The following is a 21,248-nucleotide window of genomic DNA, read 5'->3' on the forward strand; positions in this document are numbered from 1 at the left end:
CACAAGTACACTGCTTCACCTGATTTAAAAAACATGAAATAAAAAAATAAATTTAAGATCCATGCTAAATTTCTCAAATTCATTAACAATATCACATAATTTGTTCTCTAGTGTTCAATTTTAGGCTTAAAGAGAACTCGCACACAAGCATTATCTTAAATTGAAAAGAAGCTATATCAAGTGTATATTAAAAACACACCTAAGGGAAAAAGTATTGCAAAAACGTATCTTTTCCCCAGAATAAATTAATTCAAAGGATTCAGAGTCAAGGTCAAAGTTTTTTAAAACTGAAACACATTAAGGGATAAAAAGAAGAATCAAGTTAAAGTACCCATGCAATCTTAAACACATGCACATCAACAGTCAAGCTGTTTCAAGTCCCAGATTAAATTAACTTTTATAGAAATCGATATTTTCAATTTATCATCTTGCAATCCTTAAAACATTCTAAATTTTCCTATGCTTTAAAAAATACATCCACAGACCCTCAAATATTTACCTTCCTTAAATTTACTTCAAAACCACATTTTCTAAGTCTCATAGAGCTTTGTTTCAAGGATAGTTAGAATTTAGAATACTCACAGAATTTTAATTTTTTTTAGTTTTCATATTCTGAAAACCCTGCCTGATATTTTTTGACAGAAGTTATCAAACAGAACATTTTCATAAGTAAGTGACAAAAGCTTTGGATCCAGGTATTAGAAGCCACACTTGGCAGTTTTCTGTCCACAAACCATCACCAAAGCTCATGGTCAAGAACCATAACTTAGCAGGCAATTTTATTACAAGCACAACAGCACAGATTTACCCTTTTTGCAGCTACACTGACCCTATGGCATTAATGATTGCAGATGCTCATTTCTGTGAAGTACCAGGGCAGGTTCAACTAGAAAACACATACCAGAGATAAATATGCAGTCATATTCCAAAAGGGTTACCGACATATGGCACAAGTCTAATAAGAAACAGACATTTAAAACAGCGCCAAATTGGGGCCATATCATCAAGTTTAAAGTATCAGGCTTTAGGAGGTTCATTTACCCTTTCTTTTATTTCTTACATGCCTCTTTTCCTACAGAAAAAAAAAGTTATGCAGGCATTCCCTCAAAGTAAGGTCACGGTTAAAAAAATATGGCTCTGCACTGGAGCAGATAGGCTACAGATGTATCTCAACAATAATGCCAACAATCATAAGATGCATCAGGAGGTTCCAGCTCCATAAATCAATCAATAAGAGCACGATTATTGACAAGCCTTACACACTGGGCTACAGCATTTTCTTCACAGCAAGATGCTCCTCCCTGACAACAGCCCCAGGACTGGATCTACTACAACCTTCCTAGTTTGGTATTGACCACAGCAGGAGGCTACACCACATGCTGAGGGAAGCTTTCATACCAACATATGACTACCACACCACCAAATCAACTCGGCACAAGCCCCCAGGTACGCAGAGCTCTGCAGCCGTTGCCAGCAACCCCACGTAGATCACGCAGTGCTGACCTGTCCCCCGGCCAGGGCTAACTGCCCACTTGTACCTGCTACACTGACCTGAACTAGTGCAAAAGTGACAACTCAATTCTGCTATTCCTGTCTCCAGCCACTGAAAGAGAGCATCGTGCAAGAAACATGAAGCACCTCAAATTTCATTACTGGAACAGCAAACAATGCAATTAATAATTAGGCTCATATTGCTTGGCAGTGTTTTTCACTGCTGCCTGGCAGTGCTTTGAAAGAGGTGTTAGCTCACAAAATCAAAAGGAATGATGAAACAAAAAAAGTACTACAGGGACTAGTGCAGCCCAGCTTCAAATCCCAGCCTTCCAGTAGCACACAAAAAGCAAGAAAAATCCTAAAATATATGGAGCAGTGGCAGGAAAACATATACCACAATGTTTGCCCTGGAAGCTAAGTACAAAGGTGAATGGATATAAAGACCCCAAAGTGAAGTTACTTAAACAAGACTAAACAGAGCTGCCGAGGGACTCTTGGTCAAGGCATAAACAGGTCTTCCAGATAGCAGAAAAACAGAAGCTTTTTTTCAAGGATACACATGCCTTGAAGCCACCTACCTTGAATACTCCCCAAACATCTACAGTAAGAATTATGTTAATTAGTAAATACTTGCAGGAAAGAATTCTTTAAATAAATCAACAATTATCACATTGTGCTGGGTTTGACTGGGACAGGGTTAATTATCTTCACATTCATTAGTGAGTATGGGGCTACATTTTGGATTTGTGCTGAAAAGGGTGTTGAGAATACAGAGATGTTTTCTTTATTGCTGAGCAATGGTCACACAGAGTCAAGGCCTTTTCTGCTCCTCACACTGCCCCGCCAGCAGACAGGCTGGGGGGCACAAGAAGCTGGGAAGGGACACAGCTGGGACAGCTGACCCCAACCGACCAAAGGGATATTCCATGCCATATGACATCATGCTCAGCATATAAAGCTGGGGGAAGAAGAAGAAAGGGGGGGGATGTTTGGAGTGATGGCATTTGTCTTCCCAAGTAACCATTACACATGACTGAGCCCTGCTTTCCCAGAGGTGGCTGAACACCTGCCTGCCCATGGGAAGCAGTGAATTAATTCCTTGTTCTGCTTTGCTTGTGTGTGCAGCTTTCACTTTACTTATTAAACTGTCTTTATCTCAACCCACAAGTTTTCTCACTTTTACCCTTTCGATTCTGTCCTCAACCACACAGCGGGGCCAGGGGTGGAGTGAGCCAGCACTTAGTTGCTTTGTTGCCAGCTGGGGTTAAGCCATAACACACACAACTTAAAAATGTAGTCATAAAAGTACGTTAATTGCCAATGCTATCTGGAAGTTTAGCCTGCAGGAAAGCTTATAAAAAAGTTTACCTCCCTCCATCCACTTCTTTCTATAAAGCAGTGAACTACCCAGTGTTTTAGAGAATAAAATCTTACTAAGCTTTCTGATTAATGTTTATATTCCCCATTTTCAAAACAGACATCAAGATGCCAAATATTTTATCAGATTCTCCTTATCATTATCTTGCAGGATGGAAAAAAAATAATCTCAGATTACTCTGTTAGCATTTCATTACCATTTAGACAGATGCACAGCTACCCTAATTTCAATAGCAAAACACCACGTGCTTCTTAAAATGAACTCAGAAATCCATTTCCTATCTATGGCTTTATTAGAAAAAGAACTGCAACACATCAAAACCAGCACCCTGCATCCAATTTACACAGACTACTCTGTAGGTCTTGTTTCAAAGCTTTCTTGCTTTCAAAGCGGAACTTAGGTAACATTTCTTCTTTTAACAAAAAAAAAACATGAAATCACCAATTACAGATTAAACCAGGTGACTCCACCTTTGAACAGATCACTTTCTACATTGACTTACATGCTGCTCATAGGAAAATAAATACTCTTTTGGAGTACTAAATGTAGTTAATAATTAAAACAATGATAGCCAATTGACACTAACTAGCGCATGCTTCACTAGAACAAACAACTGGCACATGGTTAAGACCAATACATGAAACCCACAGAACACTCATGATTGTATCATACAACTCAGATGTTAGTCTCTACATCAGACACACACCTCTGACAAGACACATATATACAGATTCCTAGTCAAACATTTTCAGAATTACAATACCTATTAGTATGCTGGATTAATCCAGTGCAACAATTGTATTAGACAAATACACTTTCATGCAGAATTCTGGCTTTCATCCTTCCCTATACCTTGTGAGACTGACATGAAGCTCTGTTTAGATGAGCAGAGATGAGTAAATGGTGCTGAATCAGCAGGCTAGATGTGAAACCTCATAAGGAAAATATAGGCAGTGGTTTATTTTTTTTTTTTCAACCTCTGCATTTTCAGAATCAGACTGAATACACAAACGGATCAGCAACACTCAACAACTATTCCAGTTTCTACATAACAGAATGTACCCCCCACCAGCGTGAATTTTACCACTGATATTCTATGTTGTCACAGTGAAGAAAAAAAATAAATCAATTATTTCAATTTAAGATCTTTTAAGTAGTGCTGTTGAGCTTCCTGTTACTACACGAGTCAGTGAATTTGTCGTTCAGCTACAGAAGCCTGAAGAACATACATTGGAAAGGATCACCAACCTACCTATCCTTCATTTTTTATTTCTTTTCCCAGGCTTCTTTACATACTGCGTCCAAACATTACTCATTAGAGCAGATGAACCTCTGATCTGGCCCAGTGTGGCTATTCTTCTGGTATGCTGCAGTTCACTAGGATACTGGATTACTGGAATCCATAGTGGCTTTTATCATCAGTGCCTGCAAATTTTCGTTTTACAGTGTAAAATGTAAAGGCAGCAAATTAGTCCCAATTAACTTTAAAAACTGAGAAGAATGAACGATCAGGGTTTCCATTATCATGGAATATGGGTCTTTCTGCTGTGTCATTAATTCTGAAAGTGTCCAGTTCTTTCAGACAGTCTGACACACAATACTAGAATGAGATGCAGCACTTATACAAAAACATGGAATTGTTATAAACACTGCATTTGGTGCTCAGAGTTAAATCAGCGCAAATGCTCTGATATTGTTCAATATGCCAATAGCTAACTATTCACAGACATAAATATTTGTGAATATAGACACAATGATTTGTGAATTCCAGAAAGTGCTCTCATTCTCCAAACAATGGCTTCCTGGGATCAATAAATAACAATACTGTGCTGCCCAGCTGACATCTTTAAATTAATTCTGTGCTAAAACATTAACTAATTTTTCTTAAGTTTACACCTGTGTGCACTCAATGTTACTTCAGGTAACTTTAGCATTTCTGCCTTGTCATGTATGGACATGTACGTTTATTAATGTTTAAAAGTGCCAGTGTACAACAAGCATTGGAACTCAGTCAAGGTTCGTTTTGGTTTTAGTTTTTTGTATTTCTTTGCAGTCTCACCTCACAGGAACACCACACAAAGTGATGCAGAACACTCTGCAGCTTCACACTTCCAAGGTGTATACCGACCATCAGCATTGCCCTAAAGATGCCAAGAACACAATCTCATAGCACTTTCATCTTTACCTGCACTGCTGGCATTTATTGCCCACTGTTCAAAGATATCCTAGAAGCAAAATGGAGGAGCGGTTATGATCTCCCTAATTAGAGCTGATTGCTAAACAGCCTCATAGCCTTTCCCCTCGGGCTATATCGGTGCAGCCAGGCATCACAACGTAAGTAGATGCTCCCCACTGCTTTGAAGCTGCTGCTGTTAAATAGGAAGTACAAAATGAACGAAAAGCCCAGCAGTGCAGACATTATAATATACCATGTGGTCAATCCTCCTGAGTCAACAACAAGCTGCTTCCTTGGTCCGAAATCTCTGATGTAATCAGAGGTATCTGGTGTAATTGGTTTAAAGAACATCAATTATAACATAGCAAAATAACAGATGGGAGTGTCTGGCTCTGTACAAGAACTGGTATAGACACATGGTAAGATCCATAAGGATATGATAAGGATCAACACAAAAAAATATTACCAGTACCCTTACTCGCATATCAGTGGCTTCCTAAAGCAAGTCACAACAGTGGCCCGCACCCTAAGGTGACCAGTATAATCATTGTGATAAAACAATTTAAGAGGTGACAAACTTCTGCCTCAGAATGTCATTTGCACTATAATATTTAAACACCTGCTTTCGTTACTACAATGACAAGACTCAATGAGAGTAGGGTTACACTTTGAATATACCTCTCCAAAAGCTGGGTCTCCACAGAGGACTTGCTTCAATTCAAGTGATCATATTTTAATCAGGCAGCTTTACAGTTCAAACTTGCTTTAACACTGGCTTTCATCAACCTGTTGCTTTGAGGCATTTTTAGCCTCTTCTAATCATCTGTTCAAAGTACGTTTTAATTCTTAGGATATAATACTTAATTTCGTCAAATAAATATACAGCCTACTTAGGTATTGTCTGGAAAGTAACTTTTTCCTCCCCCCTCTTTTTTAAAATCAACACTGGTAGTCCTGAAGGGAGGGAAGAATCCACTGGTAACACCAAAGCCGGAATATTTTGTCCCGAATTCTGTAGACTTGCCTGCCTTATCCAGTTGCCAGCGCCTACCAGGTTGCACATGCTCAGTAACACAGCAAAGCATTTTGTCAGACATACAGACAATACCAGGAGCTAACAGATTTAATTCATCAATGAACTGACATTTAGAGCAGACGAAAACTCAAAATCCACTTTCTAAACAGTGATTGAGTGAGGAGGGGTAGAACAAACAACAGAGGCAAACCACTCACTTTCTTCTCTCCATCTGCTCTTGCTCTTTTTTTATACATAAAAATTTTATTTTTGAAATGTATATTAAGCATATGTGTATATATATGCACATACAGAACACACACATTGCCCTCTACTGACCAGAGTTCAATACATAAGTGCCTTCCAATGCGCACTGCTCATCATACATGATCTCCAATGAATGCTTGACAGAACCATACCAGTGTGTGTATCAATTCCTGTTACTTGCTGGTATAGTAAGAGGCATCTCCTTTACTTCAGCAGTCACCAAGGCTTTTTAAGAACCCAATTTTAGGGCCTGGGGTTTCTCTGCTTTCATTCGCCAGCTGCTTACGGGCTGGCCTACATCTACCTATATAGCAGCCCCCGAATCTCTTGATGTTTTATGCTACATTTGTCAGCGCTCATTTTTTCCCCACCACAGTTAGGCATTTTAATGAAATACCACGTATCTAGGAAGGGAAGAAGAGGGGTAAGTCAAGCAGGAAAACAGAGCTGGGAGGCACTGACTGTTACTTTCAGGCCAGGTTGTTTGCAATTCCTTCCCTCCGCGCTTTTCATTAGTACTGTCATTTTACCTTTCAACATGAATACAAACTAGAAACATCAAACACTGAAGGAGGTCAACAGACACGGTAATTCTTAACATCTCCCCTCCTCCATCCCTACACTAAACAAGCTCTTTTTTCTTTTTTTTGGTTTTAAGTGTCCACTTTATGACCTGGGGAGAAAAGCCACTTTAGCCCAAAGTTTAGACACACTTTAGATTGAAAAAAAATACAGAATATTTTTTAATTTAGGAAGCAGCGCAGTAAGTTCAACTGTAAGCTTCTTAGAGGATCTACATGTTAGCCTTTCTGACTCTTAAGTAGACCACCTTTCGGACAGTGGCTGGCCATAATGTACTATTCATAAGTACCTACAGATGGACATAAAAGAGAAGTAGACAGGGTTTCCTGAAGTAAGGGTAGAGGGAAGACTTCTGCTATTGTTTCTATACTCACCCAAGGCCCAGTATGATGCAGCTTCCAAAGGTGAAGCGCTGCTGTAGAGAGCATGGATGTACATGAGGTGAATCATCAGCTCAGCCAGGCACCACCAGAAGAAAATACGAATTATGCCCACAATTAAGATGCCGAGATTGGTCTTCAAATTGAAGGCTTCTTGTCTCCTCATCTAAAGAAGAAATCCAAAGATGTTATATGGCACATAACTCACTGTTTTACTCAAATACTCATCCTGAGAACTTTCTTAGATTTCATTTGCTATTCATTACTATTACCAAGGGGACCATTTGACTACACCATCTGGAAATTCCTGACATAGCCTTGAGGGAGACTGGTCTGTCCGTTCTCAATCTCAGTAAGCAGCAGAAATCAACAAGAGGCCAAACGTGAACATACACTGCACCAAACTTGTAGAAAAGGCCAAGTGTTGTTAACCTGAACAGAAACCAGACGTGAGTGCTTTTTTCCTGATCATGTTATTCCTGTAACTTGATCAACCACTACAGATAATCAAAAAAGCTTAAAGAAACTACAGCTATGAAGGAGAAGGGTTTCCAAGCAGCAGCTCTAGAAACAAGGACTGTTTGCTCTTAAAGTACCTCCAGTTTCTACCAGCTAAAGTTGATTATTTGAGGACGGTTCTTCATTTTTCTCACGTAGCATTGCCAAGGTCAGCAAGACCTATGTGACATGCTGAGCAAATAGCAGTTACATGCAAGTTAAATATCGGATAAGACAAGGTTTGCAGTTGACAGGCTTTTCAAGATGCCCCAAACTCTTACAAGTACTAACTATAGTAAACACATTGGTATACTATTACTTTGTCTTCTTTCTGCAGTAAAAGAGAATATGATTAAATAACAGAAACATAGTATTGCTTAAAAATTCAGTCATGTTTTGTATGTCTATCATTTGTGTGTGCAACATCTCCTCTTCAAGTCTCTAACTGGCCACCAAATATGCACGTAAAAGGTAAGCAACCAACCCATCTGCACAGAAAAAAACACACCCTCATAATTGCACACAGACAGTACAGGTAACATGCAGTTAGCTCTGCTCACTTACAAATTAAGCAGGACACTCATTTTGAAGGTTCATTTGTACCAGTTAGATGAAAGCTTGAAGACTACCATTTAATCAGGGGAATTTGCACAATGGGCCTGCAAAGCCATGACAAACTGCTATGCCCTGCTTCAACCCAGAAATTCAATGAGGCCATTGATGAAGTATCACAGTCTCATTTCTGCCTGGCAATGGATACCAATTGCCAGCATTGGTATTACGCATTTCAGGCCACAAAGCAGCTTCTCTGTCTTCATCTCCAGGACTTCTGCTTTCCAGTGAGCTCAGCTGGAATGCTCACTTCAGTCTCTGCTCTAGCCAAGGGGTTCCACGGGTGGTCTCTTCTGACAGCTGCAATAAACACACTCTTTGTATTGTGCACTTTGAATCAACTGCTGGGCTTTGCAAACTTCAAAACCATTCTCCAGCCTCACCTGTTAAGGCAGCATCTTCTGCTCAGATAACAGCTCTGACAACGCACTTCAGCAAACACCAACAATAAACACGTTAAGGTTGTTTAGTTTGTTCCATCTTCTTTCTGGCTTTAACCAAACAGGTCTGTGCATGTTCAAATGAGAACGTAGTGCAAAAATAGGCATCCCATTCTCAGTCTTCCTTTTTCTCCTCATACCAAGAACATGGGTGGTCTTTGCTGGGACATATCAGGTGAGCTTAGTTTCAATGCAAGACCCCCACACACAATTTTTCCTACCAGCTACCCCCAAGCTACTCAACTTGGAGTCTCATGTGTCTTCTGAAACATTCCTTGGAAAAAAAAAAATCATCTCCCTCTGCTAGGGCTTCATGAATACAGGTGGAATTTAACACACTTCAGAAGCTAGAAAGCAAAAAACAGTAAAAAAAAAATTACCTCAGTTTTTATGCAAGTCTATGCGGACTTTTCCTACAACATCCAGCCCAGGATAACAACATTCAGCCTTGCATCTTCCAAAGCTACTGAAGACAAATGAGCATAGGACTTGTCACTTAGGGGTCCACCAGAATCTCATTTTTCACTTTCATAAAGCCTAGTCTATTTGCTGTGGCTTGAACAGAAAATTTCCAAATATAAACAGAAGCAAGAAATGCCTAAGCTTCTACACATAAACTGAAGAAGCAGTTTTATCCTTTGAAATGTCCACTCATCCACTTTATCCCAATGATGTTAGCTATAGACATCATGGCTGGTGATTTCACTTCTTAAAGTGTGCAAGAAAATAAGGAAAGCAATAAAGCATGCAAATCTGGGGGTTTCGTGTAGAAGCAGGCTTGAAAAGCAGTCTGCAAGGTGCTAGAAAAAAAAATGCAGTAAGATAGGTAGGTCTTTCACATTAAAGGAGCTGTTAAAGTCTGAAGCGTTCCAAGTAAATCATCAGCTGTTTTCACACCAACACAAAGGGAAATTGTGGTCTTTGGGAATTCCCAATACAAACCAGTAGCTTTTTGTGACTCTGAAATCTGTATCAGAGTTAATAGCCAGCTACTGCTGAAAACGTGAATTTATTCCACCTGATGGAGGAAAGGAAAACAAAAATCAAGTCCAGCAGCTACATGCTAAAATTATGAATACTCTCCAAACATAATGACATGTGTCTTTGGCTCCCTGGTTTGAAGGGATTAATCTGATGCCATACAAAAAGACATCCTGTAAAGCAGAACAACTTGGGGAGGATGGTTTGTCTTAAAGTTGATATTCAAATTCCCCACACTACACTCAAAACTGTCCAGTCTTCACATCCCAGTAACATTATTTGATATTTTCAAAATTATGTGGAAGATAGCTTCAGATGCAAACAATTCTTAATCTCCAAAGACTAAATAAAAATTGTAATCCTTCAAATTACTAGTAAGGAGGAAAAATATTACAACATCATTTATAGATACTTTTACTGAAGTCAAAACATGCATAAATTAAAACTACTTTTCTGTAGGTTTGGGTGTTTTTTTTTTCCCACAAAGTATCTCATTGAGGGAAAAATATTTATTTTAGAAGGAAATAGAGATCAGATTAATCATCCACCCTTCAAGAACTATTTTCTTTCTTTCTACCTTCTAGATGCCTAAACACTGGCATCTAATCAACATCTCTCCACCCAAGCATTAGATACAAAGATTTATTTTGACAATATATTTTGACTAAATATATTCTCCATTTTATGAGCTCAGCCTTATGAGAGTTCAGTATTATGCCATGGCTGGCATACAAGCATGAATATCCAAGATTGGTTTCTACCTACAGCCTTCCCTTTTGCATGCAGTGTACTTCAACACTTACAGAGGAAAAGGACAATAGATACAGACTAACATTAGGAACACCTTCTGTTTGAAAGTTTCATCAGTACAAATTTTTGTCAAGTAGGTAACTGGAAGATAAAAAGAAACTCAGGCTTACCTGTAAACTACATTATGAAACCTATCATTAAAAAAGCATCTCAAGGAAAACTGAATGAAATCATCTACCTAACATTTTCTCATGATTGGTATTAATATCTGTCAAGATGAGGAATAAAAAATAAGCCAACATCAACCTTTCATGCTTTAATCTATTCCTCAAATAGGGCTTGTGTCTATGTTTGGCAGTTGAAAAGAAGTCGCCATCCTTTTCAATATTTCATCACACAATTCACCTGAGAGACAGATGCACTGAAAATCTGTAACTGTGTGATCTTAAGAACACTGTTACCTGCTTACTGAATTCATCAAAGTTCATAAGGGGCCCATTGTGGAATGTGGGATAATAAAACACGTATGCCAGCATCCACAGGAATGAGTGGGATGACTTCTGGGCAGGTCCATGCCAGCAGTACTCCAGGCTGAAGCTGGTGCAGAAAAGGCAGCGGACAGACACAGTGAAGAGCAGCAGATAATACTCATTTTCAGTGTCGTACCACTTTCTCTGCAAGACAAAACAAAGCCAGATCACAATGGTGCTGTGTTTTCTATTATAGCAGGACAGCGATGTCCACCCAGAGATCCTAACTTTCAGGGTCAGCAGCTGCAGGAAGCAACTAAAGCAAACAGCAGCTGGAACGAGCATCTGAAATGAACAGCACTGCTAAATGCGTGAACATCAAGCACTGGCTGTCGATGGAGAAAGGGCCTCCAGAGCTACTGCAACCAGCATAAAGAGACAACAGCTTGATTTCAGAAATGTATTATGTTGTGAAGAACTATAACAGCAGGAGAGCTTTTCTTACAGGAATGCCATTATCTCCCTCAGATTTGGACCAGTCATACAATATCCAAACCAGCTGGCAACAGAGACTACTGACTGACAAGGCCACAGTTCAGATGTGAAGAAAATCAGTCACTCCTGAGAGTGCTCGAGGCTGGAAAGATGTTACTGAGCCTTTATTGAGTTTTTGACACTACCCATCACACCTGTTTCCAATAACAAAAACACATCATCCCAAAAAACTTAGAAACATCTGCAAACATAGTTTGGCTGATTACACTTGTATTGCAGTGAGCCCTCTCCTCCTCACAGCAAGACACAATTTGTCTACACCACATGAAGAGATCCTACTCACTCCTCTCCCTGAGCATCAGGGCAACAAGCCTTACAACATATGCCCAGTTTTTCCCCCTTAGTCAAAGTAAATGCAACAAGGACATTTCCTGACAACCAAGCAGCAGTTTCTCTAAAATCTGTACTGCCCAGCAAATGCCATTAGAGAAAGAGCAAAAGTGAGCTTGCACCAACCAGTTGTGAACAAGCTCATTTGGTACAAATCAAAGTGTTGGAGAAACAGTCCCCCTCTCCAGGCAGAAGGCTGCAGTCAACAACAAGGTACGGTCAGGCTTGACTAAGCAACTCCTGGACATGAACTCAAAACCCAGGACCTTAAATTGGTATGATTACAGCTCCAAAGAAAAAGAAATGTGTTTACTAGAGCACTAGTAAAGTAGTATCATACTCCATCTCTACTGAATACCACTTACACATTAAGGCAAATACTTCCATGTCAATGCACCAGCCAGCATGGTTGAGAAATACAACTTTTCTAATTGAAGAAGCTTCAGCACAAGTCACTGCAGCTCTACTGCCTAAGGTTTTCAAGCCAACTTCTGCTTACATCAGCTGAAAGGGTAGTACCCCATCATAGACAGCTGCCATAATGGACAACCACCACCATAATTAATTTGATGCTTAATTAGTCCTTCCCACATTACCTTGGTTTCTTCCACAGCTGGTATGCGTAAAGTGGATAGTAGCATAAGGGAGCACAACCATGTCAGGAGTGACAGCTGAAACTGAGCCACAGCAAATGAAATAGTTGCATGTAACAAAATGACAGCAAAGCCCTTGATTCCCAGTAACAACCAGCAGGCAGCCATTCCATAAACCATCAAGCACCATGGTTTATACTGTTAGAAAGAGAAAAAAGAACAATTTAAAATTTAATTATTTCTAAAGAAAAAAAATGCACTCAATATCTGTGCTGTCTTACACAGAGTCTACAGTAGAAACAAACTCAGCCAACAAGGTTAAGAACACATATGAAACAATACAGGGAAACTCAACTGTATCCATAAAGACAGAAGGGAAGGGGTTTCTACAGTAGTGTGTGTGAAATCCAGAGCCTCCCTGATCTACAGGGAGAACATAACTTCCTCCTTTCCTTCCCTAAACTAGCATGTGTGGACACCACATGCTGGTCATTACACACAATCATGCCTAAACCCAAGCAGTCATCACCTCTATCTTGGAAAGGAATAATCACACCCTCCCTTTGTGTACAGGTCAAATGACACTCGTTAATGGGTCACAAAAAAGCACAGGCTTTCGTGGATTGGAGGCTGAAGTCTCCAAACACTAAGGCAACCAACAAACTCACTCTGACATTATTACAGACCCACTCAAACAATTCACCCCACAGAATGGGATTTCTCATAAGTAGCCTCAGTGTCAAGTTTCCCATGCCCGGAGTAACTTGAAACCGACAGAAACTCCCTGCTGTGAAGAAAATCCATACATACCTTCTCCACCAAGAGCCTGGACACTTGTGATACCAGCAGGTGACCAGCCAGAAGCCACAGTATACGTTCCCTTCCCCATTCGATCCAGTAGCTCCACTCAAAGTCCATGGGGTCCTGGGGCAGCAAGGGAACTGGTGAGTATGCGTATCTGGCCATAAAGGCATGCTGTTACAGGACAAAGGAAACATCTCCACAACACACCAGGTCTGTCACCCAACACCACAGAACTCAACATCTGGGGAATATCTTTTTTCAGTAATGCAGTTGTGATCACTTACAGCAGTGAGCTCTGACAGCTCTGCTTTGACTTCCAATGGTGCGAAATTCAGAAAAAGAGCTTTAGACGGTGTTGTGACTCCTAAACCCCATGCTAGCGCTGAACCTGATTGAGCAGCAGTCACTGCCGTTCCCTACAAACACCATGGGAGTTTTCTAACCACAAAGTGGGCAGGGAGGCACCTACGCACACACCCCTCCTCCCTGGGACATGGGCTGGTGACTACACAGAGATGCAGCCTGTTTCTCAGGGCGTCCCAGTCCTACACATCCTTGCTTTGGTTCCCCACCAGGAAACTTCTTGGGAAACAACAAATTAGTCTGCTACTACTACTGTTGCTAACCATCTCTTCAAACCCAACAAATTCACACCTCTGCTTGCCCTGATCCTCTTAATTTTAGGATTTTTTTCATTTAGAAAGAAAAAAAAACAACACAGTTTTGGACTACACTTAACCCATGCAAAGTTTAGCCAGGATTTTTTCTTTTTTCACCTTCTGTCAGCCTTTTACAACAGAGCTTTTAAGGAAGGCGACAGAGAAGCAGAGCACTGCCTTCCCTGTGCATGTCCCTCACCTCTCCTGAGTGATTAAGAGAGCAACACTGCTCCACCTTGGAAGACCAAGAGCTTCGGTGAAAAGGCACCTTGCCAGGAGAGAAGTTTCACTTCTTGTTTCAAGAAAGCTTAGGTGGGATCAGATGAAGTTAGGTCAGCTGGAGACTCTTGTGACATAGGGTTTTTATCTACATTAGGTAAGGGGGATCAGCTGGCAGCCCTGCCCGCAGTAAACAGCCCCACTAAAAGTTCATCTCCACAATTGCTTTATGACTTTCTTGAAAGCACATATCAAGGGTCCCTAACTAGCAGTGATGGGGGGACTAAACACCAAAATACTTCTACAAATATGCATTCCTGGTCTTGTGTAAATCATCCTCAATATTAGTTGCACTTCTTCAAAAGGATGTGAGGTCAAAAGCAGACGGGGAGGGGGGCTGAGGTGGTGGTGGGGTGTTGGTTGATTTTGGTTTGGGGTAGAGGGATGCTAGTTTTCTTATTAGTTAAGAACAACCATGTTTCTTAAAGCCCTTATACCTCAAAAATCTGTTCTCCTCTATCCTGAACTACAGATCAACCAAGAGGAAAATGTATTTTCACTAATGTTAAGCATTATCCAAACCACCCAGTGACAGGAAAAAGGGGAAAAAGGCTGCAGGAATTGTTGACACTTCTTATCACAGCTTTTAAGGCTGAACAGTAAAACAGAAGGTAATTAAGTGATGTAACAAAGGAGAGACACTGAGCCCAGGGATCAAGAAACAAAACAAAACTCTGGTTATGATTCTTAGATCTAGACACACCTGGCAAGTCCCTTTTCCTCATCAGAGACTTACTAAAATTAACTATCAGTGTCCCGATCTCCAAAGTTACTACAAACCTCTGAAGCTAAATCAGAAGCACCGGTGAGCAAAGGGCATGGAGACATGATGTTCACATTCTTGCCACAAAATAAAAGACACTGGTACCAATCACCCATCCTACCTTTTTGAGGCCCTGGAAGAGAGTCCCTGGTTCTAGCCCAAACCTTCTGTCCATCACAGCTTCATACTCTGCAGAGAAGAGCAAACCTTTGCTAAGGACACAGCAGCCAGAGCAGAGAGTCAGGGATGTGGCCTCTGTTGCTCAAGAGCAACGTGTTCCCACATTGCCTCTGCCCATGGAGACACTTGGAGCCAGGAAAGCACACATCACCTTGTCACTGCTCACCAGGCAAGCTGCCCAACCAGGCCACGGCTCTGCCCCATGGCAAAGGCAAAACCACTGAATGCTCAGAACTTACGTTTTGATTCTCCCTTGCAACAAGGGCAGTAGCAGGCAGCGACCAACCTTTTACCACACAGAACCCACACTAATCCCCATTTCCCCTCTTTCAGGGCTGCCTGGTTTCTCCCACCAGAGCAGAAGAGACACACAGAGCTGACAGTGACTAGCACAGCCAGAGCAGGGCAAAGCCGCTCAGAGAAGCTGCCTCCAGAGCCCAGAGCCCGTTCCCATACAGCATTTTGCCATCTCTGCAAAAGACGTGCTGCGCATGTGGGTGCACAGCTCTGTACTCATTCACCCAGCACTTCCTTCACTACCCTGCAAGTGCCTTTCTGGCACTCCTGTTCTTCCTGTAAGCTCTTTTGAGAGCCAGCCAGGGTCATTAATGTAGAACACCTTGCTGATTAAAGCCTAACAGGATGCATTACACATTTCCCTAACGAGCCCCTCTAACTAGCTATACTTTTATTAGATAATACCCTTTTCATTTCCCTTAAGATACCGATGTGCCAGAACACAGCTTCTTTTCATCTACAAATTGTATTTAAATTGCACTACACAGCTCCACTGAACCGAACCAAGCCACTATAGCAGCTACCAAGAGGTTACGCAAGGCACAGGTGGGTATTTGGAAGCAAACTGACCCCAAAAGCTGCACAGACAACCCAGCAGAGGAGCCCCAGAGCTCCAGGCAGGGCAGGACCCACCTGCCCTGAGGCCTCCTCAAGTTCAACCCCCAGCAAGCACCATCAAGAGGTACAGCTGCTTTTGAACCACCCACCTCCATGAGGCTGCAGGGGAGAAGATTCAAGACTAGCCAGGAAAAAATCCAATTCAGAGCCAACATTCCTGCACTTCCCCCATTTGAGTAGCTGAGCTTCAGTGGTCTCCCTCCTCTCCTCCCTGACAGCTGAGTGCCAGGACACCACCTCCAAGGGTGTCCCAGCACTCGATGCAGAAAAGCCTTGGGAAAAGCTGTCTGCCCAGCTGGCAGCTGGCTACTGCTTCCTCAGACAGGGCTGGTGTGCAGCCAGGAAGCGCACAGGCGCTCCTTGCAGAAGAGCAAAGTAGAAACCAACCCGGAGAGGACAACCCAAGCCCAGCAGCCTCACCAGCCACCAGCTGGAAGCGCTGCAGGAGCGGGCACAGCCCCGTCGCTGACTTACTTTGAGACACCTGGTGCGCTTCGTAGAAAGCGTAGAGGTGAGAGCCCACGGCCAGGAGCCCGTAGATACACATCTCCCAGGCCGGCAGCAGCATCGGCCCGGGGGCTGCTCCGCCGCAGACCCCGCCGGCTGCCTCCCTGCGGGGAAAGAGAGGACGGGAGAGGTTTCCCCGCGGAAGACGGACGGGTACCGAGCGGCAGGACAACTCGCATCGGGCACCGCACGCCGGGCCCTCGGCGCGGGACCCGGGCGGGCCGGGCAGCGGCCACCGAGCGCGCCTCAGGCCCCGGCGCTGCCACGGCCCTGCGGCGAGGCGGGTCAGGGCAAGGAGTCGGCCGGGCTCCGCGCCGGGAGGGTAGGCTAGGCGAGCCCTGCCCGGCCGCGACAGCTACGGAGGCCCCGGGGCCGAGCGCTCAGTGCGGCCCGGATCCGAACTAGGGCCAGGGCCGGACCCCGACTGTTCTCGCCGACCGGGGACCGAGGGGAGTGGAGGGGGGACCCCGCTCCCCCTTACCTGAGGAGGGTTCCGCCGCCAGGAGCGGGAGCGGCAGCCCCAGGCGGGCCGAGACGAGGCTCCAGCCCTGCGGCGGGCAGGCACACCCCCGGCGAGGGGCAACTCCGGGCCGAGATGCCCCCGGCCGATCCACACACCACCCGACCACGGCCCCGCCCGCTGCGGCCGCCCCCCGCGGAGGGAGGGCGGGAGCGGGGCGGAGCGGGACCGAGCTCCCCGCCCCTGCGCGCCAGCTCCCGGCCGCCGGGCGGCGCGGCGGCCCTTCTGCCGCGGCGGAACGAACCCGGCGGCCTGCGCCGGCCCCGCCGCGCCTCCCGCTGCGGGTCCGATCGGCCACGCGGGCTGGTGCATGGAGAGGGGCAGGCCCCGATCCCCGCTCCTCGCCGGCTGCGGCTGCATAAGATTCGATAAACCAAGTGCAAGGTCCTGCACCTGGGTCGGGGCAGGCCCCGGTATCAATACAGGCTGGGGGATGAAGGGATTGAGAGCGGCCCTGAGGAGAAGGGCTTGGGGGTACTGCTGGGTGAAAAGCTGGACGCGAGCCGGCAACGTGCGCTCGCAGCCCAGGACAACTGTATCCTGGCCTGCATCAAAAGAGGCATGGCCAGCAGGTCGAGGGAGGTGACTCTGCCCCTCCACTCTGTTCTGGTGAGACCCCACCTGGAGTACTGCGTCCAGCTCTGGGGCTCCCAGCATAAGCAGGACATGGACCTGTTGGAGCAGGTCCAGAGGAGGGCCACAAAAATGATCAGAGGGATGGAACAGCTCTCCTGTGAGGACAGGCTGAGTGAGCTGGGGTTGTTCAGCCTGGAGAAGAGAAGGCTCCTGGAGACCTTACAGCAGCCTTTCAGTACCTAAAGGGGGCCTGCAGGAAAGATGGGGACAAACTCTTTAGCAGGGCCTGTTATGATAGGACAAGGGGTAACAGCTTTAAACTAAAAGAGGGTAAATTTGGACTAGATAGAAGGAAGAAATTTTTTACAATGGGGGTGGTGAAACACTGGAACAGGTTACCCAGAGAGGTGGTAGATGCCCCATCCACGGTCATGTTGGACAGGGCTCTGAGCAATCTGATCTAGTTGAAGATGTCCCTGATCATTGCAAGGCGTTTGGACTAGATGACTTTTAAAGGTCCCTTCCAACCCAAACTACTCTAAGATTCTATGAAACGTCTTTGGGCATAAAACGTCCAATACAGGTCTGCTTAGATCTGCTGAGAACCTGTCAGTTAGTTTATATCTATGAACCATTTGGGTAAGAAGTTACTGTTCTGGTCTGTGTTTCCATAGTGTTTACCACGACTTGACTGTGGATGTGGACACGTTTACAGCTGAGGGATCATAAGTGAGTATCACTTGTATAAAGGCATCCTAGGAAAAGGGTGACAGCTTTACTGTTTTACAGGAGCTGGGACAAGCCACAGGGATGGCACTGGGAAACAGTAAGGTGCTGCAAGGAAGAGTGAAAACACAGACATCTTCTTCCACATATCAGTCTCTGAAAAGTTGTTCCAAGAGATGTCGTGTAAACTAACAATGAAGTAAAAGTGAAGGATTCTCTTCAGACCAAAAGGATGTCCATAAGAGCCTCTCACAGATGTATTTTCCCCCTCCTGGGGTGGAAGGTACACTAATGCAGGGACACGGTTTTTACAGTCATCTCAACATAACTTGAGAAATTAGCAGATCTGAAGAGCACCACCAAAGCAGGGACATGGGTCTGGAAGTGCTGATGCTGACAACAGCCTCATGGATCTGACAACCTGCACTTTAGCAGGGAGAGAGTTCCCTCCTCTTGGCGCTTCAGACACAGCTAATGAACCTCACTGCTTTTAGTGTTACGCACACATTGACTTTCCAGCCCAAAAGGTTTGGGCAATTTATGCTCATCTGACCTTGCACCATGTGAGTTGTATCCCTCTCTGTTGCTGACATCAGTGATGTCATTTTTTTAATGGGGGAAATATTTCATATTCTTTTGTGGATGTTGTCTGCCTGGATCTTTAAGTTCCCCTGATCACCTTGAGGCTGCCTTTGCATATTCAAATTCCTGTTTCCTGATCTTTGAATGCCAGGTGTGTGTCTGATACTCCAGGTGACTACACTGGTACAAGGGGTTAGTCTTCCCTATCTAACCAAAAGTGCAACTTTTGATGTCTTCAAGAATCACATCTGTCCATCAGAGCCACGTGGTGGTCTCTAATCATTTTGCTTTTTGCCTTCAATTTTTCTTCCTCTCTTTGCCAGGCAATGACTCACCTTCAGTTTACGATGTCAATTTTGATAGCCCCTAGGTGTAAGATATTGCATTTGCTCTGTGGAACTGTTGTAAAATCTCAAGGTCAGGTACATTCTTCTCTATGATACCCAGATCCTCTTTGCTGCTGACAGGGTTTCACCAAGTTTTGCCCTCAGCATGTTAGTCAGTACCTTCTTCCCCCCCAAAAATGACACCACCTGCATAACAGCACCAGAACAGCACTCCTGAATTTGTAAAAACGTTCCCACAACACTGCAGCCGAGTTATGGCCACTGAGGGTCAGCAGAGCTTGTATTTTGCTGCAGTTTTGTGGTTTCTGGTCAACAGGGTGAAGTTGGTTGGTATAGGCAGCAGGCCCTCTAGGTGGCTGCATAACACAAACAGTGCGCACGCAGCAGTGGTACTGCGGCTGCAAAAAGGGAAAAGGTAGAACAAGTTAAAGCTTTTACATCAGATTATACTGAAAAGGACATCTTTGTCATTAGTAATGTGGTGACATCCAGGAGCCCAAGCATCCTTCGTGACCAGGTGAGCAGCTACCCTTCCACAAAGGTCGCTGCCAAGCCCATGGAGCAGGGACACTGACAAACTCTGACAATAGTCCCAGCTGGAATATCTCACTGCCTGGACTTCTACATCAGATGATTTTTTTTTTTCTCCCAAGCTTATTCAAATAATTTTGTATAGTAAAATGTGACAAGAATCTCAATGTATGACTTTTCAAGACAAGCTGTAAACTAAGCTGCTGAGCATCACTGGCACAAACACCTGCACATCGACATGGCCCTCACCATTTTAGATGGCACAAATAAAAAGCAAGTCCTGCTGCTGCTATATCAACTGACAGGCAGCAGAGGATCCTGAGAGGAAAAGAAACAACTAGAAAAGTGGCAGCAGAAAGCCCCACTTCTCATCTATCAGCAAGGAGGTAGGTTTTTTAAAGGTCACTTGCCCCATGACCCAGCAGCTGCACAGTCCTGGCAGCCTCTTCAAGGTATCTGCCCTTTGGGAAGAAAGTGGTATGATGCTGAGTACACGTGCAGCAGGTTTCTCCAAGGCCAAAAAAAAGCAATTCACCTCGGGCAGAATGACTATTTGTGATGGTAGAGGTGTTTCTCTGGGACAAATTCAGAGTATCGCTTCTGATTGAATGGCGGCAGAGTGCAGAGGCAGCAACCTGCCAAAGAGGTCCATGTCCATCTTCACTACTGGAAGCCAGCAGGAAGGCATCCAGTCCCCACCATGGCCTTGATGAACAGTGGAGGGTGCAGCGCCAGCCTCTTGCAGATCAGTTCAAGCATCACTAGAATAGAGTCCATCTCTAGCAGATGTTCATATCCGCTTTTTTAATTTCCATCTCTTCTGAAGCTGGTATAGCACCTTGTTGGTGTGTTGGGTTTTGACTGTAAAGTTCAAATGCCATTTGGTGAGAGTCTCCCTTTGTTATGTGATCAGATACAGATGTGATCATCAGAAACTTAAGCACACAGTTCCAGAATCAAGCAGGGCAGAGGTAGCAGGAGGCCTTTTAAACAGGCCCTTCTGTGCAAGTTCTTCTGAGATGGGCTTGTTTCAGAACTCTTCATTTCTAGGGCCTCATCATAGCCATGGCGACAGGGCAGGGTGGGGCCATAAAAGGCAACGAGGTGGGCGACTGAGGCATTCTGCAGCTGGGAAAGTAAACCAAAGCTTGCGGTTTTGGGGAAACCCTTTTTTTCCAACTTGTCATTTGTTTCACATGTGGTTAAGAAGTTAAAATGAGTATTTATGAATCCAGCAGTGGCATCCTCAGGCAGGTTAAAGCATAGGGCTTCTCACAGCTTTTCAGCAGCGCCCTAGAGCTTTCCCTCACAGGTTGATATCTGAATGACGGGACACGA

At 44.0% G+C, this 21,248-nt stretch overlaps 1 protein-coding gene across 2 annotated transcripts in view; it reads right to left on the minus strand.

Moving 5' to 3' along the window:
• Positions 1 to 17,273, minus strand: part of HHAT (hedgehog acyltransferase) — a 158,292-nt gene extending 141,019 nt beyond the window's left edge. The window contains exons 1-7 of one of the 2 annotated variants that reach the window (XM_063328532.1): positions 17,110 to 17,273; positions 16,596 to 16,732; positions 15,148 to 15,215; positions 13,332 to 13,445; positions 12,525 to 12,719; positions 11,035 to 11,247; positions 7,287 to 7,458 (exon numbers count right to left, since the gene is read on the minus strand). In XM_063328532.1, the coding sequence (XP_063184602.1) occupies positions 7,287 to 7,458; positions 11,035 to 11,247; positions 12,525 to 12,719; positions 13,332 to 13,445; positions 15,148 to 15,215; positions 16,596 to 16,689 (856 nt within the window). In that variant the 5' untranslated portion in view covers positions 16,690 to 16,732; positions 17,110 to 17,273. The remainder of the gene's footprint in view (positions 1 to 7,286; positions 7,459 to 11,034; positions 11,248 to 12,524; positions 12,720 to 13,331; positions 13,446 to 15,147; positions 15,216 to 16,595; positions 16,733 to 17,109) is intronic. The other variant, XM_063328531.1, reaches the window with a different exon arrangement.
• Between the last annotated feature and the right edge of the window lie 3,975 nt (positions 17,274 to 21,248).

This window comes from Chroicocephalus ridibundus, chromosome 3 (genome assembly GCF_963924245.1).
Source record: "Chroicocephalus ridibundus chromosome 3, bChrRid1.1, whole genome shotgun sequence".
NCBI lineage: Eukaryota > Metazoa > Chordata > Aves > Charadriiformes > Laridae > Chroicocephalus > Chroicocephalus ridibundus.